The following is a 27,283-nucleotide window of genomic DNA, read 5'->3' on the forward strand; positions in this document are numbered from 1 at the left end:
ATACGCTATATTGCCAAAAGTTTTGGGACGCCCCTCGAAATTAATGAAATCAGGTGTTGGTATTTAGGGGTTGGGCTTGGCCCCTTAGTTCTAGTGAAAGGAACTCTAAATGCTGCAGCAAAGCAAGACAATTTTATGCTTCCAACTTTGTGGGAACAGTTTGGGGATGAGCCCTTCCTGTTCCAACGTGACTGCACACCAGTGCACAAAGCAAGGTCCATAAAGACATGGATAAGAGAGTTTGGTGTCCTGACCTCAACCCAATAGAACATCTTTGGGATGAATTAGAGTGGAGACTGCAAAACTGGGACGTCTGCCATTTACATGCACATGAATGTAATATGGAGTTGTCCCGCCCTTTGCAGCTATAACAGCTTCAACTATTCTGGGAAGGCTTTCCACAAGGTTTAGGAGTGTGTTTATGGGAATTTTCGACCATTCCATTAGAAGCGCACTTGTGAGGTCAGGCACTGATGTTGGATGAGAAGGCCTGGCTCGCAGTCTCCGCTCTAATTCATGCCAAAGGTGTTCTATCAGGTTGAGGTCAGGACACCAAGTTCCTCCACACCAAACTCACTCATCCATGTCTTTATGGACCTTGCTTTGTGCAGTGATGTGCAGTCATGTTGGAACAGGAAGGATGACCCCCCAAACTATTCACAAACTACCAATTGTTGTGTGCAGTGTGGACACAGTCTGTCCTCTCTGGGCCTCCAGCTCTGTCTGTGTCGGCCAGTCTCTATGCCCAGACCGTCGTTACTCAGCCGGTAATACATTTATTTAAATATATATATATAATGTGTGTGTGTTTGTGTGTGTATGCCACGTATACTGGTCTGTACATGTTCATTAATAGGATAGACTCTGGGTGTGTTTTCAAAGAAATAGCAGTCATGTCAAGATAGAATTCTATCCCATTTTAACCTTTGTAGATTTTCAATGTGATATGTGATCTCAGACTATTGGACCCCACTATATCTATATGGAGATCTTGCGATAGATAGATGGGTGGATGGATGAATAGATAGATAGATAGATAGATAGATAGATAGATAGATAGATAGATAGATAGATAGATAGATAGATAGATAGATAGATAGATAAACAAATAAATAAAAGAAATGAATTCATCATTGTATTTTACGTGTAAAAGTAAACTAAAAGTGGACTTGTGTGGCCTAAAGTGAAACGTTTCTTAAACTTGCCCAGATCAAACGACCCAATCAAACACGTGTCTTAGCGTAACCTGTGTGATTTGGCAGCCTCCACATTCACGTGTAATTGTGTAATATTTTAGGCTGGTTATGTAATTTTCTCATTTGCAAAAACCTCAAGCAGCGCCATAATAATAAGCTGATTAGCGTCAGAGGGAGTATTCTGAGAAGCTGCAGGAGGAGAAAGAGGTGAGTGTGATCAGGAGGGTGTGGATGAGAGCTGCTATTGGTTCACCTCTGGGTTGTTGTCATTATTAGAGCCTTGCACCTCAGGGACCTGACAGTGGAAAGATCTGCTCTCACCCATCAGCAGTGTTGTGGCTGTGCTCAGAGGTAAGCCTTCATTAAGACTTATTACAATGATGCTTCATGACATGAGTATATTTGTATAATTCATTGATGCTTTTGTAATGCCATTAACTATATAGAGTATTTTTTAAATCAAAAAATAGATCTAAATAGTGATATAAAAGTTCCAGTTTTTCTAAGAGTGCATGAAGTCAGTTGTGACCTGCATTTGTCTGCAAATGTCCATGTTACTCTTCCTTCTCTCACTCTTTCCCTCTGTCTGTTTTTGTTAGGATGGATAAAGGCCAACAAGCAACTATTCAAAATCATTATATTAAGGCCTCTTCTTTACTACAAACATATAAATAATAAATCATAGCAGTTTATACATGGGCACAACACTGTGTATGTCTTCAGTCTAGAAGAGACTAGAATACAATAAAATATATGTTAGTTCACTATATACATGCAATACAAATTTAAAGCTTTCTGAAGACCATGGATGGTGGTCCTAATCAGCTTGAAGGAAAACTGAGTTCAGCTTTAGAGGTTAAAGATGATGAGAGTCAGAATATTCCTTCTCTATGGTTCAGAGGAATTGACAAATGCTGGGGTTTACCTCACATTAACACTAAAACTGCAGACAAAACAAAATCTGAGTTGGACCCCTTGCTGTCTAATGATGGTTTGTGGATCTCAGTCCATGATGAGGACAAAAAGTCCACTGGTGCTCAGGCCATGCCGAGTGAATCGGTCTGTAACATGGTGCTTCAGATCCTGGCTCCGTTCCTCCTAGCAGGCTTCGGTACAGTGATGGCTGGCATGCTGCTGGACATCGTGCAGGTGAGTATGGCAGAACTATGGACACATGAGGTGACTGTAAGTCTGATACGTTTGTGTGTTGGTGGCAGCACTGGGACGTGTTTCAGAACGTAACAGAGATCTTCATCCTGGTGCCAGCGTTACTTGGCATGAAAGGCAACTTGGAGATGACGCTGGCATCAAGACTCTCTACAGTGGTGAGTAATTAATGACTTACTTACCTCTCTCCTTTTATAAATAGCGCTCGGTTTACATTTGATCCTACACTCTCCTGGGGGGTTCTCTCGAAATGAATCCAAAATTAATTAGTCGGCTACATGTTTACAACAGGTGAATGTTGGGAAAATTAATTCCTCAAGAGAGAAGTGGAAACTGATCATTGGAAATCTTGCCCTAAAGCAGGTAAACAACTAACAGTTGTCTCTTTTTTGTGAGCCGTTGATAAATATTCATATAAAAATGAATAAGGGAGATACAACTAGCCATACATATATAGCTTACATATCAGCTTATACATTTTTTTTATATATATATATGTATATTTCCAGGTTCAGGCTACAGTGCTGGGCTTCCTTGCTGCTTTGGCAGCCTCTGTACTGGGATGGATTCTGGATGAGAAACTGACCATAAACTATACAGCTCTGTTATGCTGCACTAGTGTAGTGACAGCATTCACGGCATCTTTATTGCAAGGGAAGAATATATTATTTTCATGACATTTGTTATATATGGGGGGGTGGGGGGTGTCCAATTTTGAAAATAAACAACTGATTTTGGGGTTTGTTACCACACAAAAATGTATTATTTTCCAATAACAGCATACCCTGAAGGGTTTTATTCCTTTTATACCACAGTAATTCTAACTCTAATTAGGAATAAAGTGGGTATAGACTGAATGAATGGTTCCTTCACTAGCTTTGTTTTTTACTCTCTTGAAGTTTGGTATGTTAGAGAGAAACAGCAAAACTTTCTGTCCTGAAGAATTTTCACATGTCAGAAAACTTTAAATGAACTGTCTTAACCTCTGACTGACCATTACAAAGTGCTGACACTTCTTAATAAACAGGAGTCCATGTTTTTAGGGGACATTCCACATGATTCAACATAAATATAAATGGATATTTATGTTGTGTCATAAATAATAAATTATTGTCAATATATCAGGAAATGAGTGTTACCAGTAAGGATTTTGTGCCTCTGAGTTGTGAGGATTATGTTTGATGCAGTAATGTGGTGGCTAACAGACATGATGTCATCTCACCTCCATGTCATTTGCTTCGTATAGGTATCATTATGGTGGGTGTGATCATCGGCTCAAAGAGGGCCGGGATTAATCCAGACAACGTAGCGGCACCAATTGCGGCTAGTTTTGGTGACCTCATCACTTTGGGGTTGCTGGCCATCATCAGTCAAAGGCTTTTCTCTTGCATTGGTGAGAAAAAATATATTATGTGATTCCTTCTATTCCATTTTGATTATTATTTTATAGAAAAATGCAAGTAAGTTGGTCAATACTGTATTTGAGCTCTCTCTCTCTCTCGCTCTTTTTCTTTTTTAGAGCTCTACCCCTATATCATCTATGTAGTGTGTGTCATCCTTTTATGCCTGACACCGGTCTGGGTAGCACTTTCATTCTGTCACTCTGAGAGCCACAAACTGTTGTATAATGGTTGGGAACCGATCATCACCGCCATGATTATTAGCAGGTCAGTGAATCCTGGTTTACTGTCAACCGTAAACTGTAATGTTGACCTTAAACATCATGCAGCATTTTTTCCCCATTCAGCTCTCATGAGCACCAGTGTGGGTCATTTCTAAGTGCTCACAATACCAATATACCAGTATATGGCTAGTTAAATGGTCATAGGTGCTAAACGACAAATTAACTTAGGTACTGTAAACATTGTCTTTTCTTAATGTAGCATAATGACGTACAATTTGTCCTTGTGTATGTTCTCAGCTTAGGCGGACTCATTCTGGACAAAACCATTACTGACTCAAACTTAGGAGGAGCTGTGGTTTATACCCCTGTGATAAATGGTCAGTGGTGATATGAGCATTTAAAACGGTTTATTTCACAATCAGAACTATTTAAGTTCCAATTAGGAGCATCTGATTTTGGTTCATTTCATTTTATTTTGAAAAATAAGTAATATAATGCGGTAAAAAGGCACATGGGGCACATTTCTGTATTTCTGGGGCATATATACTGTACACAGGTGTAAATCAGATGTAAATGTGGCATTGCAGCATATTCACATCTGCAAGCCACAGTGGAATTTTTTAAAACATTATCTGTTTTAAGGAATCATAAGTATTTGGAAAAACAGTATCATCACCATTACATAATTTTATGTACAATTTGTGGCGAGAGACAACAGTCTAGTCATTGTCCGTTTTCTTACAGATACTCTTTGATTACTTTCGCTAGTACTGTTACTATAGAATTTTTATCTTTTAGTAATCCATGTACACTAGAGATCAATAGAATCTCACAGAGACCTTGCACTGTTTACATGCTCATGAGGTGTTGGAGGTAACCTGGCTGCCATCCAGTCCAGCCGTATAGCCACATATCTTCATTTTCACTGCTCCCTGGGAAGCTTGCCTGAGGATGCAAAGCGCTGTTACTGTCCATTCCGCACCTTTTACGGCAAAGGTAAAGGAGGAAAAAAAACACATAAACAGCTTACAACAATATTGAAGTATTAAATAGTGCTTGTCTTGGATGACCCAAATGTATTTGAGTGACATGATTGGGAATGAAATTACACCAATCAGGCATAACATCATGACCACTGACAGGTGAAGTGAATAAGACTGATGATCTCCTCATCATGACCCCTTTTAGTGGGTGGGATATATTAGGCAGCAAGTGAACATTTTGTCCTCAAAGTTGATGTGTTAGAAGCAGGAAAAATGGGCAAGCTCATTGATGCACGTGGGGAGCGAAGGCTGGTCCGTGTGATCCGATCCAACAGACGAGCTACTGTTGCTCAAATTGCTGAAGAAGTTAATGCTGGTTCTGATAGAAAGGGATCAGAATACACAGTGCATCACAGTTTGTCTGCAGCTGTGCAGCCCTATACAGAACGAGTCGGGGTGGTCATAATGTTATGCCTAATTGGTGTATAACTTTATATTACAGTATTACAAACATGAGAATAAGTGGTTATGTTGGAACATGAAGGATATACAGATTTTTTTAAAAAAAGAATAAAACATCTACAGGCTTCAGAGCAGACATACCTTAAAATAGTCTAAACCAACAACTTTACTACTAGCTTATCACAACTTAGCAGAAAGAAAACAACAATAGGCAAAGCAGAATTGTTTGATGAAGGTGTAACAGCATAATTCTGTTTTCTTTTCCCTTGAATTCACACTTCTATGCTATTACAGCTGGCACATGACCAATTCTGTTCAGATTTCTCATTCATATCTTCTTCTTATATACCTTATTTGGGCATACATTTGCTTATTTTGTTATAGCGTTTTTGGTATGCATTTTATTGACAGACATATCCTGTCTTGGCAGGAGATAACAACAGAACAGCTCGAGTGCTGCTTTTTCTAGCCATTCCAGGCCATGTGGTCTTTCTCTTGATTATTTATCTAATGCAAGGTGCCAGCACAAGCCCAACACCAACCTTCATCACCCTCTACTTAACTGCAGCTCTAACACAGGTAAGGAAAGAGTGTGGAGTACAACACTGATAGGTGTCCAGTTATCCTAAAAAGGATCTAGAAGAATACTTGGGTTAAACAATTGACCTTAGGTATGCCTCCTTTTATTCTCTCTTGTTAGATCACAAGAGAAAAAGTGAACAAAAACACTCATGTTGATTGGAAATGATTAGTGAGAACTGGACTGGTGTAGTGTGTAATGATCTTCTTTGTCTTCTCATTTATGTTCTCTCAGGTATTTCTGCTCTTGTGCATAGCTGACTGGATGGTACATTGCTTGTGGAGGTATGGCCGAGACCCAGATAGCTTTTCTATCCCCTATTTGACCGCCTTGGGTGATCTACTGGGGACTGGCCTTTTAGCTCTTTGTGTTTTTGCTGTGGGTGATTAATGCAAAGGACACAATTTGGGTGACTGAAACAGACTGTCCACTATGTCTTAGACTCTCATTTTGTTCACTGGGGCTACTGAAACATGAAGACATCTTTTCAAGACAGTGAAGAGTCACCTCAGCCCCTTTCGAGTGCATCATTATTTATTTCAAAATTAGGGATATTATTTACTTATTAAGTTCTTATTTTTAGCAGTCCATTTACATAAACTGTCTGTATTTTCTATCCTTTTCTAGAAGTCAGAAGTCAGCAATTTATAAGTAAACAGAATGTAGCAAACTGAACCAGTCTTGCTTTGTATTTAACATGGAGATTTGTGCATGTACATCCATCAGGCATAACATTCTGAGTACTGAGAGGTGACCTGACTAACACTAATGGTCTCCTCATCATGGCACCTGTTAGTGGGTGGGATATATTAGGCAGCAAGTGAACATTTTGTCCTCAGAGTTGATGTGTTAGAAGCAGGAAAAATGGACAAGTGTAAGGATTTGAGCGAGTTTGACGAAGGGCCAAATTGTGATGGCTAGACCACTGGATCAGAGCATCTCCAAAACTGCAGCTGTTGTGGGGTGTTCCCGGTCTGCAGTGGTCAGTATCTATCAAAAGTATCCTTTAAGTCCTGTAGGTTGCGAGGTCACAACCTCCAAAAGTTAAAGAATCTGCTGCTAACGCCTTAGTTCCAGATACCACAGCACACCTTCAGGGATCTAATGGAGTCCATGCCTCGATGGGTCAGGGCTGTTTTGGCAGCAAAAGGGGGACCAACACATGATTAGGCAGGTGGTCATAAAGTTGTGCCTGATTAGTGTATATAGATTACCTATTTTATAATGCACTGTTCCTCCTCTCAGTTTTTCTATATTTATTTATATTTGTAATAATATTAAAATCTAATATTATCCAATATTATTTTATTATTTCAATATATATTACAGGATTGGAGAAACCTGCTGTAATTGTTTTTGTTTGTTTATTTGTTTGTTTGTTTGAACTGGACAAGAGAAGTGATGAATTTGGATGTGGATGTAATGAAGTTAGAATGAATGGCATGTGTGAATGTAGAGAAAATATGCATGTTTCAGTTGTCTCCCAGACTGGTGACAGTATTTACTTATTCACTGTGATGGAGGATCAATTTTGTACTTGTGTACTTGACTTTTGAGTTCCCACTAAGCAAAGAAATATCCAAAAGCCATCTTTCCAACATCTTTGTCACACAGTGAAAAGACAAAGTTTTATGACGTCTTTTAATAATGTCCAATGTTCAAGTCAAAATTAGTTTCAAACTTGGTCATTGTGGACGTCTTTTCAGCGTCTTTTAACGTCAACTATGGACTCATTGTAGACATGATTTATACTGCTTCTGGACCAAATAAACACTGAATTAAAGCATGCTTTTCTTTCAATTTAATTTCGAGTTGTAGTTGTGAAACAACTCTATAGACACTGTTTATGTGTATTTCCAAAGTCAATCAATTAATTCATTCTATATAATCCAATTAATGAATTAAAAAAAATAATGCTGGGGTATAATTATGGGTTCTGCATACCACATTGCATTAAGTGAATCAATAAGCAAATAAGATACAGTCATGAATTTAAAATCCATTTACAGCAGGTTATCAGGAGGTTACCTTTCAATATACACTGATCAGGCATAACATTATGACCACCTGCCTAATATTGTGTTGGTCCCCATTTTGCTGCCAAAACAGCCCTGACCCATTGAGGCATTGGACTCCACTAGATCCCTGATGGTGTGCTGTGGTATCTGGCACTAAGATGTTAGCAGCAGATTCTTTAACTCCTGGAAGTTGTGACTTGGAGCCTCCATGGGCCCCACCTCACAACTTACAGGACTTAAAGGACTTACAGAACTTAAAGGATACTTTTGATAGATACTGACCAATGCAGACCGGGAACACCCCACAAGAGCTGCAGTTTTGGAGATGCTCTGATCCAGTGGTCTAGCCATCACAATTTGGCCCATTTTAAACTCGCTCAAATCATTTTTCCTGCTTCTAACACATCAACTTTGAGGACAAAATGTTCACTTGCTGCCTAATATATCCCACCCACTAACAGGTGCCATGATGAGGAGATCATCAGTGTTATTTACGTCACCTGTCAGTGGTCATAAATTATGCCTGATCGGTGTATAAATAAAAAAGCTTCAAAATCCTCACATCATGAATGAGCTGAAGTTGACTTGTGTCAAAGGCCAACCATCAGCTTGTAAACTGAAATAGCCTAGTAATGGAATGTTCATTAGATTTAAAGTCAGAATGTATTTACTACATGCTAAGATCAAGTGTACCTCCTATTTCCTCATAGCAAGGTCAGACTCCAGTAGATATTTTGGGGAAGACACATCCACTACTCAGCAAAGGAATAAATACACTTAAAACAAATAGGAAATAGGACTAAAGGCCTAAGCACTAAATGGCCAGAAGGAGGAACATTTGAAACTAAGAGGAAATGAAAACTAAAAAAATGCAAAAAGAGAAAAAGAGCATTAGATGTTTAAAAAGGATGGAGAGGACTCATGGAAGAATATGAAGCAAGCAGGAATATAATTAGGAATATACTCAAGAGATACTCAAAAGAAGGCAAAAAAAAGAAGGATGTTTATCTGTTAAACCTTCCCCATATGCACATTCAGCACCTAATAGTTAGTTCCCCTTGATAAAAGGAACAGTGCAGGTCGAAGGTGAAGCAGAGATTGAGAAAGAACAAGCGTGTGCAAGATGCAGAAGTGAAGGGGAAAGAGAACTTACAAACAGTGAAGAGGCAGTATGATAGAAGAGGAAAGATTAAGAGTTAGATAGCCTTTAGATAGTTATGGACAGTTGCATACAGTGATAAATAAAATGAATGGACCAGATTCAGATGAATCACAGTGGCTAGTAGTAGAAGAGCTCAAGGAAAGGTAAAAGGATGACTAAGTCAGAATTTAGGTTGAGAAAGGGAAGAAGCAAAGAAAATATAAGAAGGGATTTTGAACAATGTAGGGAGGAAAAAAAGACAGTGATTGGAAGAGAGCTACATATATTTTGAAGATACAGACAAAGGAGCTAGTGTCTGGACATATAAGATCTCAATGGGTTGGCCGCTTGCTTCCAGAAATCTGTGAGGGGCTGGGAAGTGGTTTAAGTTGTTTGAAGAATAAACTATGGGCAAGTTGCTTGCAGTAGCAGACATAAAGGGTAAAGTTCCACTGTTTCTCTCATTTCTAGGCGTGTAATGGACGGAAGACCATTTGTCCCAGTCTGTCCTAGACTGTAGCATGCCATTAGAGCTCAGGACCCTCTTAAAGTAGACCCTAAGGCCCTGAAAAGAGATCAATTGAGAAAAACAGAGAATTTAACTGCTTTTATGTGCAGACATGGAAGAGGTGGAATCAAGGGGGGTGGGGGTGGGGGGTTGGCAACCCCCTGATGACCACACTGTTTAGATATGCAGTCATAGACACTATGACTATGCCAAAGAGTAAGCTGGAGTATGTGGTAGTACTAAACTCCATAACCCACAAGGAGTTCTGTGACCATGTGTCACACTCTGTGGAACAATACAGGAAACATGAACAAAAGATCAATGTCCAGGAAAGAGAGCATGCAACTCAAGCTCCTATGAAGGATGCTGAACAGTCAGCTGTCATGGGCACACCTACAGCTGCTCTGCAGAGACCTACCCCTAACTGTCCTCAACAACATCCCCTTGCTAGTGATCAATATCTACACTCAACAGCCATGCCCAGCAGGGTGGCAAGAAAATTCCGCCATTTTGACATCCCCAACCCAAGAGAGAGCAACTTCGAGCCCATGCAGCTAGGCCGTACTCGCATGTCTGAAGAGGAACACCAGAGGCATACCCAACAACGGCTATGTTTTTACTGTGGACAAACTGGCCACCAAGTTTATCGATGTCCTGAGCGCCCATCCACATCACAGGTGAGCAAAAGTAACCCTATTTTCAAAGTTACTCTACTGGCTATGTTGCACCATGTTCCTAATTCTGTTCCTGTCTCAGCATTGATAGATTCCGGGGCGGCCGTCAGTCTCATCGACCATGGGCTCGTGGAGAAATTAAACCTTCCCACCATACCTTGCACTCCACATGAGTGACGGCTGTTAATGATCAACCCGTTGGAGGAGAATACCTTACACATCAGACACAACCTCTGGAACTACAGATTGGATTGTTTCACTTTGAAAAGCTCACCTTTTATCTCATTTCTTCTCCTGCTAACCTCATCATCTTAGGCCTTCCATGGCTCCAACGTCACAATCTTCATATAACATGGAGGGAGGGAGAACTCAAGCACTGGTCTCCTCAATGCATCCAATCCTATTTTCACAGTCCTGTGCCAAGACCACGCCTCATAACCTCCGTCGAGAGTCCCAGAACCACCGACTCAATATCTCTGCCCAGAAAATATAATGACTTGAAGGAGGTGTTCAGTAAGGAAAAAGCCACCCATCTTCCACCTCATTGTCCTTGGGACTGCGCCATTGAACTTCTTCCCAATGCCATGCCACCCAAGAGCCGTATCTACCCCACTCTCTCTACCTGAGAGCCAAGCCATGGAGGAGTACATTGAGGAAGCTCTTGCTGCAGGCTATATCCATCCCTCCACCTCACCTGCAGCAGAGGGCCAAGAAGGACGGCGACCTTCGTCCATGCATTGGCTACAGGGGCCTCAACACTATCACAGTACGATACCACTATCCTTTACCTCTGGTCCCAATCGCCTTAGAACAATTACGAGGAGCTAAAATCTTTAATTCAATTCAATTCAATTTTATTTGTATAGCGCTTTTAACAAAGAGCATTGTCTCAAAGCAGCTTTACATGAGAAATGACATAAGAAAACAACAAACATATAAACAGACAAACAGTCCTAGATGTTATCCAAAGTGAGCAAGCCTGAGGTGACTGAGGCGACTGTGGCAAGGAAAAACTCCCTTAGGTATGAGGAAGAAACCTTGAGAGGAACCAGACTCAAAAGGGAACCCATCCTCATTTGGGTGACAACTGTGTGATGCAGATACAGCATGTGTATAGTGTTATGTAAATCAATAAGGAGGTTGTTGTCCATGGCGCTGCTTGAATATTCCAATTCTCACAAGCAGAACCCGGCTGGAGCTAGTCCATCTCCGGATGCCACTGGAGCCGGCAAAGTCTCTGTATGCCTCGGGATGGGTAGAAGAAGGGAAACAATGGAACAGCATTAGCGTAGCTGATGTTCATAATATTAGCAGTACTAGATGAATGTGCATTTAATCAGATGTACTGGAGTACAAGGTTATGGAAAGTGTTAGATGTATGCCAGGCTGAAGAGATAAGTCTCCATTTAAACTGGGAGACTGTGTCTGAGCCCCGAACACTGTCAGGAAGACTATTCCAAAGTTTTGGAGCAAAATACGAAAATGCTCTACCCCCTTTTGTGGACTTTGATATTCTGGGAACTACTAGAAGTCCGGAATTTTGTGATCTTAAAGAGCGTGGTGGATTGTAACGTGTTAGGAGACTGGAGAGATAGGTGGGAGCTAAACCAATTAGAGCCTTGTACGTGAGTAGAGGTAATTTATAGTCAATTCTAAACTTCACAGGTAGCCAGTGCAGGGATGATAATATTGGGGTTATATGATCAAATTTTCTTGATCTGGTAAGAACTCTGGCGGCTGCATTCTGGACTATCTGTAGCTTGTTTATTGAAGATGCAGGACAACCACCTAGTAATGCATTACAGTAGTCCAGTCTGGAGGTCATGAATGCATGAACTAGTTTTTCTGCATCAGATACAGATAAAATGTTCCTAAGCTTGGCAATATTTCTAAGATGGAAGAAGGCTGTTTTTGTGATATTGGAAATATGATTTTCAATGGACAAGTTGCTGTCTAATATTATGCCCAGGTCTTTCACTGTTGAGCTAGTGGTAACAGTGCATCCTTCTAGATGCAAGCTGAATTGCGAGAGCTTCTGTGTACTAGTTTTTGGGCCAATAAGTAATATCTCAGAATTTAATAATAAGAAATTATCAATGGAAACAATGGAAACTAATCCCATGCCTTCTAATGATGTCACCCAATGGAAGCATGTATACTGAGAAAAGCAGAGGTCTGAAAAACTGACCCTTGTGGGACCCCGTATTTCACTGGCACTACACTGGACAGTTCTCCATTTAAATCTACAAAGTGGTATTGATCAGACAGGATCTAAACCATTTTAATGCCTGTCCCTGCATGCCTATGTGATTTTGTAAGCGATCTATGAGGATATTATGATCTATAGTGTTGAATGCAGCACTAAGATCAAGCAGGACTAAAATCGAGATGCAGCCTTGGTCTGAAGCTAAAAACAAGTCATTTGTGATTTTAACTAGTGCAGTTTCTGTACTATGATGGGGCCTAAAACCTGACTGAAATTCTTCAAGGATATTGTTTTCCTGTAGGAAGGAGCATAATTGGGCTGACACCACCTTTTCTAATATTTTAGATATAAACAGAAGGTTTGAAATCGGTCTGTAATTTGATATTACATCAGGGTCTAGTTTCGGTTTCTTAAGAAGAGGCTTAATAACTGCTAACTTAAGAGATTTTGGGACATGACCTAGAAATAACAAAGAGTTAATAATATTAAGAAGAGGCTCTCCAGCTGCATGTATCACTTCTTTCAGCAGTCTAGTTGGAATTGGATCTAGCAAACACGTTGTTGGTTTAGCCGTGGTGATAAGTTTAACTAGCTCTTCCTGCCCTATGCTGGTAAAGCATTGTAGCTTTAAGTGTGGAGCTATAGGCTGGTCTGGATCACCGGATGCCATCAATGGTTGAACATCCAATATTTTGTTCCTGATACTATCAATTTTTTTAGTGAGGAAATTCATAAAGACCTCACTACTAAACTGTGCTGAAATACTCTCTCCAGAAATCTGATGCTTTGTTAGTTTAGCCATTGTACTAAATAAGAATCTGGGACTGTTCTGGTTTATTTCTATCAGATTGCTCAGATGCTTGGCCCTAGCAGCTTTTAGAGCCTGTCTATAGGTGGCCAGGCTGTCTTTATACGCAATTCTAAAAACTTCTAATCTGGTTTTTCTCCACTTTCGCTTGAGGTTACGGGTTGCTCTCTTGAGGGCGTGAGTATGACTATTGTACCATGGTGCAGGTGTTTTATCTCTGACCTTTTTTAGTCAGATGGGGGCAACAGTGTCTAGTGTGCTGGTAAAAATATTGCCTATGCTGTTGGTTACTTCATCTAGTGCATCTGCATTTCGGGGTCTACTAAGAAGTTGAGACAGATCTGGCAGATTGTCTGTAAATCTGTCTATAGTGGTCGGAGTTATAGTTCTACCAAGTTTATAACGTGGAGAGACGTGTCTAATATGTTCTACAGGTAGAGTGTACACTAAGAGGTGATGGTCTGTGATGTCATCGCTTTGAGGTAGAACATCAGTCCCATGTGATATAACTAAGTCTAGTGTATGATTAAAACGATGAGTTGGTCTATTAATGTTTTGTTTAACCCCAAAGGAATTTAGTAAATCTATAAATGCGAGTCCTAACGCATCGTTAGCATCGTCTACATGAATGTTAAAGTCTCCTACGATTAAAACTTTGTCAAAACTGATCAAAAGATCTGAGAGTAAATGTGAAAACTCATTAAGAAAAACACCATAGGGCCCCGGGGGTCTATACACGGTGGCCAGAGCAAGATATAGTAGGGATTTTTTATGCCTGTCTGAGAGTGCAACTTTAAGGACAAGCACTTCAAATGTCTTTATTAAGCTGGATCTACGAAGTGCGTACAACCTGATCAGGATTAAGGAGACAGATGAATGGAAGATGGCTTTTCATACCAGTAATGGACATTATGAATACCTAGTGATGCTGTATGGATTAACTAATGCCCTAGCAGTCTTCCAGTCTCTCATTAATGAAATCTTCCGAGATGTGCTCAACCAATATGTCATTGCTTACATCGATTATATATTGATCTACTCTGACTCCCTCGAAGCTCACGTCCAACAAGTCCATACTATGCTGCAACACCTACTGCTAAACCGCCTCTTTGTGAAACTGGAGAAATGTGAGTTCCACCAATGAACCATCACCTTCCTGGGGTATGTGCTTTCCCCGACGGGGGTTGAGATGAATCTAACCAAGGTACAAACTGTCACGGATTGGCCTGAGCCTACCACCATAAAGGAACTACAGCACTTTTTGGGGTTTGCCAACTTTTACAGGCACTTAATCAGGAACTACAGTACCATCGCCAGTCCACTTACATCACTTCTCAAGAATAAACCTAAGAAACTCTGTTGGACTGACTCTGCCTGAGAGGCATTCTCAAGACTAAAACACAGTTTCACCACAGCCCCCATTCCTGACCCAGACATCCCATTTGTGGTGGAGGTCGATGCTTCGAGCTGTGGTATTGGGGCGGTCCTTTCTCAACGTCATGGGAAACCTGGGAAGCTACACCCCTGTGCCTTTTACTCCAGGAAGTTAACCACAGCGAAGTCTAACTACGATGTGGGCAACAGGGAACTGCAGGGATCTATAGGTGGCTCTAGAGGAATGGCATCACTGGCTGGAGGGAGCTCATCACACTTTCCTCATTCTCACTGATCATCGCAACCTGGGGGCCAAGTGACTGAGCCCTTGACAAGCAAGGTGGGCCATATTCTTCTCACAATTTCAGTTCATGGTCACCTACTGCCCATGTTCCAAAAATGGAAAAGCCGATGCCCTTTCAAGACAAGAAGTATCCAAGAATGTATTCACTCACCCCGAGCCAATCCTTACATCTGCCGATATTCTGGCCCTGATTCAGTGGAACCTAGTGGAGGAAATCAAAGAAGCCCATGCCCAGGACTCTCCTCCAGTCATATGTCCACCTTCAAAGCTTTATGTCCCATTTCGCCACTGTGTTATACAGGGGACACATAAATCTTCCAGCTCGGGCCACCTGGGTATTCATCGTACAGCACAACTGGTAGGACAAAGATTCTGGTGGCCATCTGTTACCAATGATGTCAAAGAGTATGTGGAATCATGTGATACGTGCCCTCAATTTCGCACCAGTCGCCAATTTCCTGAGGGTTACTGCTGCAACCACTACCCATTCCTCGACGACCATGGTCCCACGTTTCAGTTGACTTCATGACCAACCTCCTTGAGTTGAGAGGCTTCACCACAATCCTGGTTATCATAGACCGTTTCTCCAAGGCGTGTAAACTTATCCCACTCAAAGGACTTCCCACAGCAATGGAGACAGCAACAGCATTGTTTGACCACGTATTCCAGAATTTTGGGCTACCTGAGGACATTGTGTCAGATCGGGTGCCTCAATTCACTTCACAAGTATGGTGAGCTTTCTGCGGTAGACTAGGAATTAATGTAAGCCTGACCTCCAGTTACCATCGCCAATACAACGGACAGGTGGAGAGACTGAATCAGGAAATAGGAAGATTCCTATGTTCATACTGCATACAGAGAGCAACACCGCTGGAGTGAATTGCTCCTCTGGGCAGTGTATGCACAAAACTCGCTGACGCACTCATCCATGGGCCTTACGCCCTTTCAGCGCGTCCTTGAGTACCAACCTCCACTCTTTCCATGGTCAGACGACCCATCAGATATCCCTGCAGTGGATAAATGGGCTTGGAGGAGTCAGGAGACCTGGAAACGGGCGCATGTACACCATCAAAGGTCTGGAGATAGAGTAACCAAGCCAACTGACACAGACGTCAACATCCCACATACATGGTAGGACAACAAGTCTGGCTTTCCACCAAGAACCTGAAACTACTGTACACTCATCTGTCTCTCTCCTCCAGGTTCATTTAGCAACCCATATACTTTGAGTTACAGTGAAAATAATGCCTCTGATTTTGACTGGGCCCAGTCTCACTGATTACCAACCAACTCAACCCATCTTAGCTGCTTTACAACCTCTACAACTTCCCCCAAGAACCTCCAACTATGTATTCCACTATTAAACTATACTTTTAATATCCAATTTTGGGTTAAATGTGTTTTATCATAGATTTTTATTCAAAATAATTTGTCAAAGAAGACATCTTTTACAGTCTCAGGTTTTTGCTGCCAAAGGTATTGAAAATCAACAAATTCTCAAAGCTGGTCCATGAAGCAACTGCAGAACTCAGTCTCAGCAGTCCATTTTATACCGTTTCAAGACAGTTATCCCACTAGGTTGGAATTCTCTTTGCAAAAACATCCACTTCCCTTTAAGGCCTGGTCACACTACAAGACTTTAACCGTCGGCAGATCGCTTTGCTGTTCAGACTACATGACTTCACTGTATGTCTTTTTGTCCTTGTGGTGTTCACACTACACAACGCTTCATAAATGATCCACAAGAGGGGGTCGCACACCACACCATCTGACAACAACTCGTCACTCAACGCCTCAACTCCGTCCCCAAACCACATTTTGTCACGAAAACACACGCGAAAGGTGGATCCGGAAATGACGCGAGACTTTCAGTAGAGGTTTGTTTTGAAAATGGACGTCGGCAGGAGTCTCACTCTAGATAAATGTTAATTTATTAAACTAAATGTTGTGTCCACACTATTTTTGAAGCCATGTTGCTGCTGCTGCTTTTCTTCCGGTGACCTCAACTCTGTTGACTTGCTCTCTCATTGGCTGGAGGTCATAGCTACAATTGACACCACATGATAGATATTTAACATGCCAGATATCTGGATTTTGTCTGCGAGGTGTCAGCGACGCGCCAGCTTGCCTCTTTGATGCGCAGTTGAGTTGTTCACACATAAAGATTGCCGAGCGCTGATCACCCGCTGATTTTCCCACGATCACAGACCGATCTGTCGGTGAGCTCGTTAATTTTCAAATCGGGCTTAAAATCCTGTAGTGTGAACTAGGCTTTAGCTGTCAGCCACCCATAACTTTTATATTACGGTTTCTTCCTGCTTCCATTGTTTTAAAAACATATTTACCGTGACACTGAGTGTACGGTCACTTCTCTCAAGCATGGCCTGGTCATCTGTCCTTTCATGAAACTGCATTTTTGTTTTTTGTTTTTTACCAAATTATGTGTTGAGTGTTTTTATTTCCAATTTTTTAATTCCATGATTAACAAACACCTATTCTATAGAGTTCTAGACAAGCACTTAAGTGGTTGTTGGCAGAAAAAGGAGGAGTGTGTATTTAATTTGGAGATCAGTGTTGTACCTACATTAATAACAGCACCTGAAGGAACTTTTATTGAGGCTATGGCTAAGCAAAAGAATATAAGACAGGTCAGTGAGCACGCAGGAAGAAATGTGCATATGTGGGATTGGTTATGAATCTACTTTGGTTGGTGTAGTGGAAATGTATAAGTTTCATAGAAATAGAAAACTTTTCCGTGTGATCAAGTGTGTTTACTCAATAATAATCCTGTATTCAATAAGTGAGTTTCTGTGTATGTGACCTTGTGCAGATTGAGCTTCTTCGAGATCCCAGAACAGAATGTCTTGCTCAGCTTTTGCAAGTTAGACAACAGAAAATCTGCAGAAAATTGGAAATATCTGGTGTCCAACAAACTCTGGGAATGTTATCAGGAATAACTGATAGTAGTGTGTTGAGGCAGCCTATGCAGGCTGGTCCTGGTAATAAACCTTGGGATCTTGAGAGTATAAGAGAGCACAGAAAGGAGGGGGGTTGTCTCTTCAGCAGCAAAGCCTTGCAAACTGGGTTTCTGAAGACACCATTGAGCTCAATAAAACAACTTTCTCTGTTTGACTCCGCTCTCTGTGACTAACCGATTTTATATTTACCTTAGGGAACAAAATTTCTACGACATTAGTTAAATTAGGCATAATGATTGTAGCTGTGGCTGTAGCGTGTTACCTGTTGTAGTGGAAAATTTTAAACTTTCTGTGGTAAAGTATGTGCGAGGCTTGTAAACTAGTCAGTATCTGGTGTGACGACCATTTGCCTCACGCAGTGCAACACATCGGGCAACACACAACCGGCGGGTTGGCCGTAAACTTCTTCCTACAGAGGCTGACAGAGAACCACACGACTGTGTCAATGTGATTAATGAAATTTGTATTCCAAGGCCAGACATTCATATCCTTCGGGGGTTGTATTTGATTTTGGGACACTTTGGAAACATAGAGGGTTTTTAACATCCTCGGGTAAACCCATCACACATCATGTCCTGATATCAGCCCTGCTTGATGCAATCTTACTCCCAAAGACAATTGCAGTGTGTAAATGTGAAGCTCATACTAACAAAACTGATTCCATTTCACAGGGGAACGCAAAAGCAGATGCAGCTGCAAAGGCCGCAGCCAAACTTCCTCTTGCATGCAACCACAGTATGTGTATGACTAACGTTTTTACTCCCGCAGCAGACATCAAAGACATCTGCCCCACCAGAGGAAAAGGCAGTGTGGAAAAAGGCAGGTTGTTCTGTCACAGACAGGGTATGGTATGGCCCCAATCAAACACCATGCTTGCCTAAAAAGCTATTTCCATTATATGCTAAACTGACACACGGTCTCGACCATGTGTCAAAAGGATGGATGTATAACAGTATCTCAAGACATTGGTTCACCAAGGGCTTTACTATTTACTCCCTTCCAATACTTACAAATGGACTTCATTGAACTAACACCCTGTGAAGGGAAAAAGTACTGCCTAGTGATAGTCGACATATTCTCAAAATGGATTGAAGCGTTCCCAACGTCCAAAAAGGACGCCAGTGCAGTATCTAAAGCACTGCTGACTGAAATTATTCCTAGATGGGGCATCCCTGAGAGAATTGTCAGCGATAATGGGACTCCATTTGTTAATCATGCATTGCAACAAATTAGTGAGTATCTTGGATTTGATTTGAAGCAACACTGCGCCTACCACCCAGCAAGTGAACAATATTTGAGAGAAATAGGCCTTTTGTGTACATAGAAAAAGTCTTAGATCTTTGAGTTCAGCTGATGAAAAATGGGGCAAAAACAATTATAATTTTGTTCAGTATATGTACGTGCAGATTGTCATGTACATGTGTGCAAAAGACTTGAAATGTGCTGACAGTTGTATTTCTTAGAATAATCGTTGAAGACAATATGTCCTATTCTAAGGGGAACTAAGTTGGCAGGGTAAGGAACTGAGAGGAGACACCTGCCCAGCAACGATAGCTTGAACTTCTGAACTCATGCAACTGTTAAGTGTGTATGCATAAAAGCAGCGTGAGAGAAAGGGGAAGCACCTCTCTCTCGCAGATGCACTGTGTGTGTGTATGTGACTGAGACGTCCTGCGCAGCTTTTTTTCTTGTTTAATAAACTTTTCTACTCTTACTGTGACTTTAGTTAAGCCTCCAACTTATTTAAATTTGTTTAACTGACAGGAAAAGTGAGCACGCCTTTGAGCCCTGTGTCCAGTCACACCAGAGGAAGAGATCATTTCACAATATCTGACCAGACTGATGGAGGTACATGATGCTCACAGCAGTCTAACAAAGCCTGTGGATATGTCTGCTGAAGGGGTGATGCCTTACGAGGCACACCTTAGAAATAGCTTCATGAGTGGATTAACCCTTAGGAGTCTGCAGGTGTTTTGGGGCCCTGAAAAAGTTCTGACATGTCCTGACATTTGTGTATTTTTCAGTTATTTATAAACATGTAAATGGCTAAATTCTGATTACACTGTATTCAGCACAAACTGGGCTATAATATGTGAGCAGCATGTACACTATATTGCCAAAAGTATTCGCTCACCCATCCAATAATCAGAATCAGGTGTTCCAATCACTTCCATGGCCACAGGTGTATAAAATCAAGCACCTAGGCATGCAGACTGTTTTTACAAACATTTGTGAAAGAATGGGTCGCTCTCAGGAGCTCAGTGAATTCCAGCGTGGAACTGTGATAGGATGCCACCTGTGCAACAAATCCAGTCGTGAAATTTCCTCGCTCCTAAATATTCCACAGTCAACTGTCAGCTGTATTATAAGAACGTGGAAGTGTTTGGGAATGACAGCAACTCAGCCACGAAGTGGTAGGCCACGTAAACTGACGGAACGGGGTCAGCGGATGCTGAGGCGCATAGTGCGAAGAGGTCGCCAACTTTCTGCAGAGTCAATCGCTACAGACCTCCAAACTTCATGTGGCCTTCAGATTAGCTCAAGAACAGTGTGCAGAGAGCTTCATGGAATGGGTTTCCATGGCCGAGCAGCTGCATCCAAGCCATACATCACCAAGTGCAATGCAAAGCGTCAGATGCAGTGGTGTAAAGCACGCCGCCACTGAACTCTAGAGCAGTGGAGACGCGTTCTCTGGAGTGACGAATCGCGCTTCTCCATCTGGCAATCTGATGGACGAGTCTGGGTTTGGCGGTTGCCAGGAGAACGGTACTTGTCTGACTGCATTGTGCCAAATGTAAAGTTTGGTGGAGGGGGGATTATGGTGTGGGGTTGTTTTTCAGGAGCTGGGCTTGTCCCCTTAGTTCCAGTGAAAGGAACTCTGAATGCTTCAGCATACCAAGACATTTTGGACAATTCCATGCTCCCAACTTTGTGGGAACAGTTTGAAGCTGGCCCCTTCCTCTTCCAACATGATTGTGCACCAGTGCACAAAGCAAGGTCCATAAAGACATGAATGACAGAGTCTGGTGTGGATGAACTTGACTGGCCTGCACAGAGTCCTGACCTCAACCCGATAGAACACCTTTGGGATGAATTAGAGCGGAGACTGAGATCCAGGCCTTCTCGTCCAACATCAGTGTGTGACCTCACAAATGCGCTTCTGGAAGAATGGTCAAAAATTCCCATAAACACACTCCTAAACCTTGTGGACAGCCTTCCCAGAAGAGTTGAAGCTGTTATAGCTGCAAAGGGTGGATCGACGTCATATTGAACCCTATGGATTAGGAATGGGATGTCACTTAAGTTCATATGCGAGTCAAGGCAGGTGAGCGAATACTTTTGGCAATATAGTGTATGTACAAGTTTGTATATTTGGAGAAAATAACAGTTATGCGTGATTATTTAAAACAACAAAAAAATAAGTCACTGAAATAAGACCACAAAACACATTCATGACATTTGTGTACAAGACTTTTGTGACCTGAATCTTGTAGCCTGGAGTTTTTACTTCGAAATGATGTGACAATCATCCTGCTCACTTATTCACAGAAAACAATACATTCATTTAAATTTTCCAAGATACTTTTTGTTTAGAAAGGCCATATGTGAGGAGGTGTGCATGATCATGAATAATGCTGTAATTCACACCAGAGAAGACAAAGACCTGCATAATGAGCTGCATAATTACCCCTTTCAGTCAGGTATGTGACTGAGGAAAGTGCTACAAGAAAATCATTTGAGGACAAAAACATGTTTCTTTGTTTGTAGTTAATTTAGAATAACTCAAGATTCACTTGCAAGAATCCCAGGAACAGTTCAAGATAAATAAAAAGTGTAAAAACAGACATTCAGGGTAAAATGGTGCAAACAATAACAGTGTAGGATATATATATTTTTTAAAAATGTCCAAAAGCATACATGCAGGGTAAAACTGCAACAGGAACAGTGCAAAATAAAAACTGGAAAAAAAATAGACATGTAGGGTAAAACAACGCAAGATTAAAAAAAAACTGCAAAAACATAAATGCAGGGTAAAACTGCAACAGCAAGCCGGTGTCAGGGGGCGTGGCCTTGTATGTAGATTACCCAGACTGATTTCCCTGTGAATAGCGTGTGGGCGAGTCCTGCTTCAGGTCATTATCAGATAATGAAGTGCGACATAAATTCTGTGCCTCTCCTTGGTTTCACACGGATTACATAAACTGAGAATGTTTCTTTTCGATGTGACTTGCATCATTTAAAAGTAGACCCTTTAAGCTTTCTATAGATATATTTCTCATGTCTGTGTGTGCAGTATTCGCGGAGTTTCAGTTCATTTTAATGACCTGTTTCAAAAATATTTTTGCGGAGACTGAGACGGCTGAAAGTGCACCCTGTTTATTTTCTTTATTTTACAAAAGCACAATGTTTTGTGGATATTGTGAGTGTACATGAATAAAAGTAGACCGTTTGCAGATTCAAATGATGTACTACTCTTATTTGTATGATCAAAAATGAGGGAGCATTTTAAGTTCTTTTCACGGTTACCAGAAAAAAATGCAAATGTTCCCGCCGGCAGGTTGGCCGACTCCTAAGGGTTAAAGAAGACATGCATAACATGGGACACTGGCAAACTCACACTGATTGAGCAGCATGCTCAATCAAGATAAACACAAGCAGAAAAGGTGTGAAGACGAAACGCATAAAGCACAGAAGGCCCTTCTCCAGATGGTCACTGTTCAATCCAACAAGGGCAAAGTTCCGGGAACAGAGGACGAGGTAGAGGACGTGGACATGGCAGAGGCCGCGGTAGAGGCCAAGAGGAGAACCAGGGGGAAGTGGATGTTTTGTTTGTGGATCCGACGAACATTGGATGAAGGACTGTCCCAAAGAGTCATCTCATCAGAGTCAGCAAAACAACGACGACATGGGAGATTGAAAAGAAGAAAGGGGAGCGGAGGAGGGGGCTCCAGAAGGGTTGGGTAGTCACAATCTTTCATGCTATGCAAAGAAAACATGCTTAAGCTAACCCAAACCTCTTCTGTCACTGATGAAGTTGTTGTTCAAAATGCTATCTCTTATTTAGAACAAAAATTTGAACCTAAGGGAACTTATGTTAAATATCAGACAGAAGCTTACGCAAAATTGCCCACATTGGTACTTGTAGTTGAGGGAAAGCCTGTCCGATTTTTGGTAGACTCGGGGGCAGGGAGATCTGTGATTAAGTCTAGTGAATTTGCCACACCTCCTAAGCTGAGTGGACGATTTCTGCATTCTATAGGGTTGTCAGGGCTTCTGGTTACAGAACAGTTCTCAGTACCACTAAAATGCAGATTGGGGGACTCGAGGCCATTGAAATTCTCTTTTATCATATCTGAATGTTGCCCGGTAAATCTCCTGGGGAGAGATCTTATGTGTGAGCTTAATATTAGCATTTCCAGTGATCACATGGGATTGTCCATCAGTTATCCTGACAGCACAGAGTTCTGCTGTGTTAAGTATGATCCGAGCAGCTTGATCTATGTATACGAGTGGAAATTGTGTGACACCGCTATAGTAACAGTAAATCGGACACTCGTTGACAAGGCACATGTCCTTACTAACCCAGTATGCACTGACTTCATGGCACCTGACAAATTGCATTGCACAGCACATGCACATGAGGGTGGGCCAGATAGCGAATATGAGTCAGAATGGTTCAGAGAAGGTAGGGAACAAGAAGTTTTGTTGTTGAAGTAATTGATGTGGAATGTGCATTTTTGCACGGCTGAGGTAGACCTGTCTCGCATAAAAGTTAGAGTGGGTAAGCCACACCCATTCACTCTATGGAATTTGGCCCTGCATGTCTCTCAGGCAAAGCCACCTCATGCCAAATGGAAGGACGTCGGTCCATGGGTTTTAAAGGTTGTGAAGCATAGGGACTGGGTTCCAACTTCTGACCCAATGGTCAAATTTAGCCCGGGGGAAAATGCCTACAGCATGTCCCTCAACTGGGTGACTAAGGTAGAGAGAACTGTGGAAATTATTCCTGACGGCAGGCATGAACCATCAGTTTGTGCCACATGCATACAATTGGCCATTACAGATCCTAGGTTACAAGGGGTTCCAGAAACATTATGGGCAAAACAGAAGTATGGTGTGGGGTAAATAAAGAACTGTCCTCCGGTACAAATAACTCCAAAATCTGATTATAGGCCCTGCAAGCCTCAATACCCATTGAAACCAGAGGCCATTGCTGGGATAACTCCTGTGTTGAAATCCCTGCTAGAGGCAGGAATTATAATTCCATGTGAAACCTCTCCAGTATACACTCCTAAAGAAAATAAGGAAAATAAGAAAATAAGGGCTCCAGGGGAGCCAGAGGAGTGGCACTTTGTGCAAGGTCTGAAAGCTGTGAATGACGCAGTTATTTCTAGAGCTCCTAACATACCGAATCCCTACACCATACTTATGCAATTGACATCTGAGTGGTTCATGGTAGTTGATCAAGCAAATGCATTTTTTAGTGTGCCAGTACATAAGGATTGTCAGTTCTGGTTCGCATTTTTGTTTAATGGAAAATCTTACACGTTTTCCCAACTAGGACAGGGTTACTGTGAATCACCGACTATTTACAATGAGGCGCTAAAACAAAGCCTGGATTCACTTCAGCTGAGTGATAGTTCAATTTTACTTCAGTATGTAAACGATTGTTTATTAGCAGCACCCACTAAAGAACAATGTGAATTGGATACAATCAAATTGCTGAAACATTTAGCCGAAGAGGGTCACAAAGCTAGTTTATCTAAATTACAATTTGTGCAGCAAGAAGTCAAATTTCTAGGGCATTTGATTTCTGGTCAGGGTAAAAAGCTTGAACATAGCCGGTGTTGAAGCCATTCAGAAGATACCGAAACCGTAACCAAGAGACAGCTGATGTCATTTTTGGGTATGTGATCCTATTGTAGAATGTTCATTCTGGATTATGCAAACCTCGAGGCCCCTCTGAGTGCAATAGCTCATGGGAAGGGCCTACAGGACCATGGTGCACTTAGTTGGATGCCCGAGGCTGAAAAAGCAGACCACTCCCACATTGGGCATTCCAGAACTGAATAAGCCCTTCATCCAAGCAGTAGATGAAAAACAGAGATGTATGTCATCAGTCCTACTCCAAGATCATGAGGGTAAGTTGCGCCCAGTGGCTTACTTCTCAGCAAAACTGGATCCAGTGGCTGCCAATGTGCTTAAGATCTGTTGCAGCTGCAGAAAAAGTGGTAAACTTTTCACATCTCGAGATATAGTAGGTTACAGTGAGCTCACACTTTTAGTCCCACATGCCATATCACTTCTCCTGCTAGAACAAAAAACAGCACACATGACCACGGCAAGGTGGTTGAGATATAATACAATGTTGTTTGAAATGCCTAATATAACTGTGAAAAGATGTACTCTATAAAATCCAGCTACACTTCTTCCTACAGAGGCTGACAGAGAACCACATGACTGTGTCGATGTGATTAATGAAATTTGTATTCCAAGGCCAGACATTCATATCCTTCAGGGGTTGTATTTGATTTTGGAACACTTTGGAAACATAGAGGGTTTTTAACATCCTCCGGTAAACCCATCACACATCATGTCCTGATGTCAGCCCTGCTTGATGCAATCTTACTCCCAAAGACAATTGCAGTGTGTAAATGTGAAGCTCATACTAACAAAACTGATTCCATTTCACAGGGGAACGGAAAAGTAGATGCAGCTGCAAAGGCCGCAGCCAAACTTCCTCTTGCATGCAACCACAGTATGTGTACGACTAACGTTTTTACTCCCGCAGCAGACATCAAAGAGTTACAGACATCTGCCCCACCAGAGGAAAAGGCAGTGTGGAAAAAGGCAGGGTGTTCTGTCACAGACAGGGTATGGTATGGCCCCAATCAAACACCATGCTTGCCTAAAAAGCTATTTCCATGTTATGCTAAACTGACACACGGTCTCGACCATGTGTCAAAAGGATGGATGTATAACAGTATCTCAAGACATTGGTTCACCAAGGGCTTTACTATTTACTCCCTTCCAATACTTACAAATGGACTTCATTGAACTAACACCCTGTGAAGGGAAAAAGTACTGCCTAGTGATAGTCGACATATTCTCAAAATGGATTGAAGCGTTCCCAACGTCCAAAAAGGACGCCAGTGCAGTATCTAAAGCACTGCTGACTGAAATTATTCCTAGATGGGGCATCCCTGAGAGAATTGTCAGAGATAATGGGACTCCATTTGTTAACCATGCATTGCAACAAATTAGTGAGTATCTTGGATTTGATTTGAAGCAACACTGCGCCTACCACCCAGCAAGTGGAGGTGCAGTGGAGCATGAAAATGGCACATTGAAAAACAAATTGGTTAAGTGCTGCAAGGAGACTGTCCTGAGTAAAAGCCCTGCCACTCATGCTAATGCACATCCATCCATCCATCCATCCATTGTCTATACTCGCTTATTCCTAATTAGGGTCACGGGGTCTGCTGGAGCCTATCCCAGTGCACATAGGACGAAAGGCAGGGGTATACCCTGGACAGGTCGCCAGTCCATTGCAGTGCGCTAATGCACATGAGAACCCGAATAAGAGGGATGTCGGAACTCAGAGCCCCCTCCGAGTGGACATATCACTGGGTGGAATTTTAGTTTGTGTCTATTTCTCTTAGCTTTCCATGATCTTACCCAGTGAACTCAATAAACTATCAGAAACTTAGCCAAAATAAAGGAGATCTCAGTCAGCAGATGAGAAGAAGCAGGTTTCTTTATTCAGCTATGCAGTCAATCACATGCATTTCTGAAGAGAGTAGCTGGTCTGAAAATTCTCAAAAATTCCCCTCTACTTATACCTCGGGCACCCTATGGTGCCTCCTTCTTAAAATTTGAATATGTTGAGCATTATTTTCATGTTTGAGCTAATTTGGCCCCTCCTTACTTAATTTACATACTTTCATGTTTCATTGCCCTTTCTCGCTGCCTGCTAAGCCTTGTTTAAGATTACATAGTCACACAATATGCACCTCACTCATCCCATTCTATTTTTCCGTCTAGCTCAGTCAGCCCATCTTCCGAAGAAGTCCAAGGGGTGCTCTGCGACGCTATTGCCAGTATCAGCTGTCTTGGCTGGCCATTGAGCTTACTGGTTTCCTGGAACACCTTTCTGAAACTTCTATTCCCGAGTCTCCCCACCTTGCTCATCAATCATGAGGGACACCATCTGTCATGATCAGAGCACCCAATTCTTCCCCAAAACCCGTGACCAGTCC

At 41.8% G+C, this 27,283-nt stretch overlaps 1 protein-coding gene across 1 annotated transcript; it reads left to right on the forward strand.

Moving 5' to 3' along the window:
- The first annotated feature begins 639 nt into the window (after positions 1 to 639).
- Positions 640 to 7,776, forward strand: slc41a2a (solute carrier family 41 member 2a). Its single transcript, XM_058407540.1, has 12 exons — positions 640 to 767; positions 1,473 to 1,547; positions 1,796 to 2,345; positions 2,414 to 2,521; positions 2,655 to 2,726; positions 2,873 to 3,015; positions 3,608 to 3,756; positions 3,883 to 4,030; positions 4,285 to 4,364; positions 4,852 to 4,983; positions 5,863 to 6,011; positions 6,247 to 7,776. The coding sequence occupies exons 3-12, from the start codon at positions 2,001 to 2,003 to the stop codon at positions 6,400 to 6,402; spliced, it is 1,482 nt and encodes a 493-aa protein (XP_058263523.1). The 5' UTR covers positions 640 to 767; positions 1,473 to 1,547; positions 1,796 to 2,000; the 3' UTR covers positions 6,403 to 7,776.
- The last annotated feature ends 19,507 nt before the right edge of the window (positions 7,777 to 27,283 follow it).

The sequence above is a fragment of the Hemibagrus wyckioides genome, linkage group LG14 (assembly GCF_019097595.1).
Source record: "Hemibagrus wyckioides isolate EC202008001 linkage group LG14, SWU_Hwy_1.0, whole genome shotgun sequence".
Lineage (NCBI taxonomy): Eukaryota > Metazoa > Chordata > Actinopteri > Siluriformes > Bagridae > Hemibagrus > Hemibagrus wyckioides.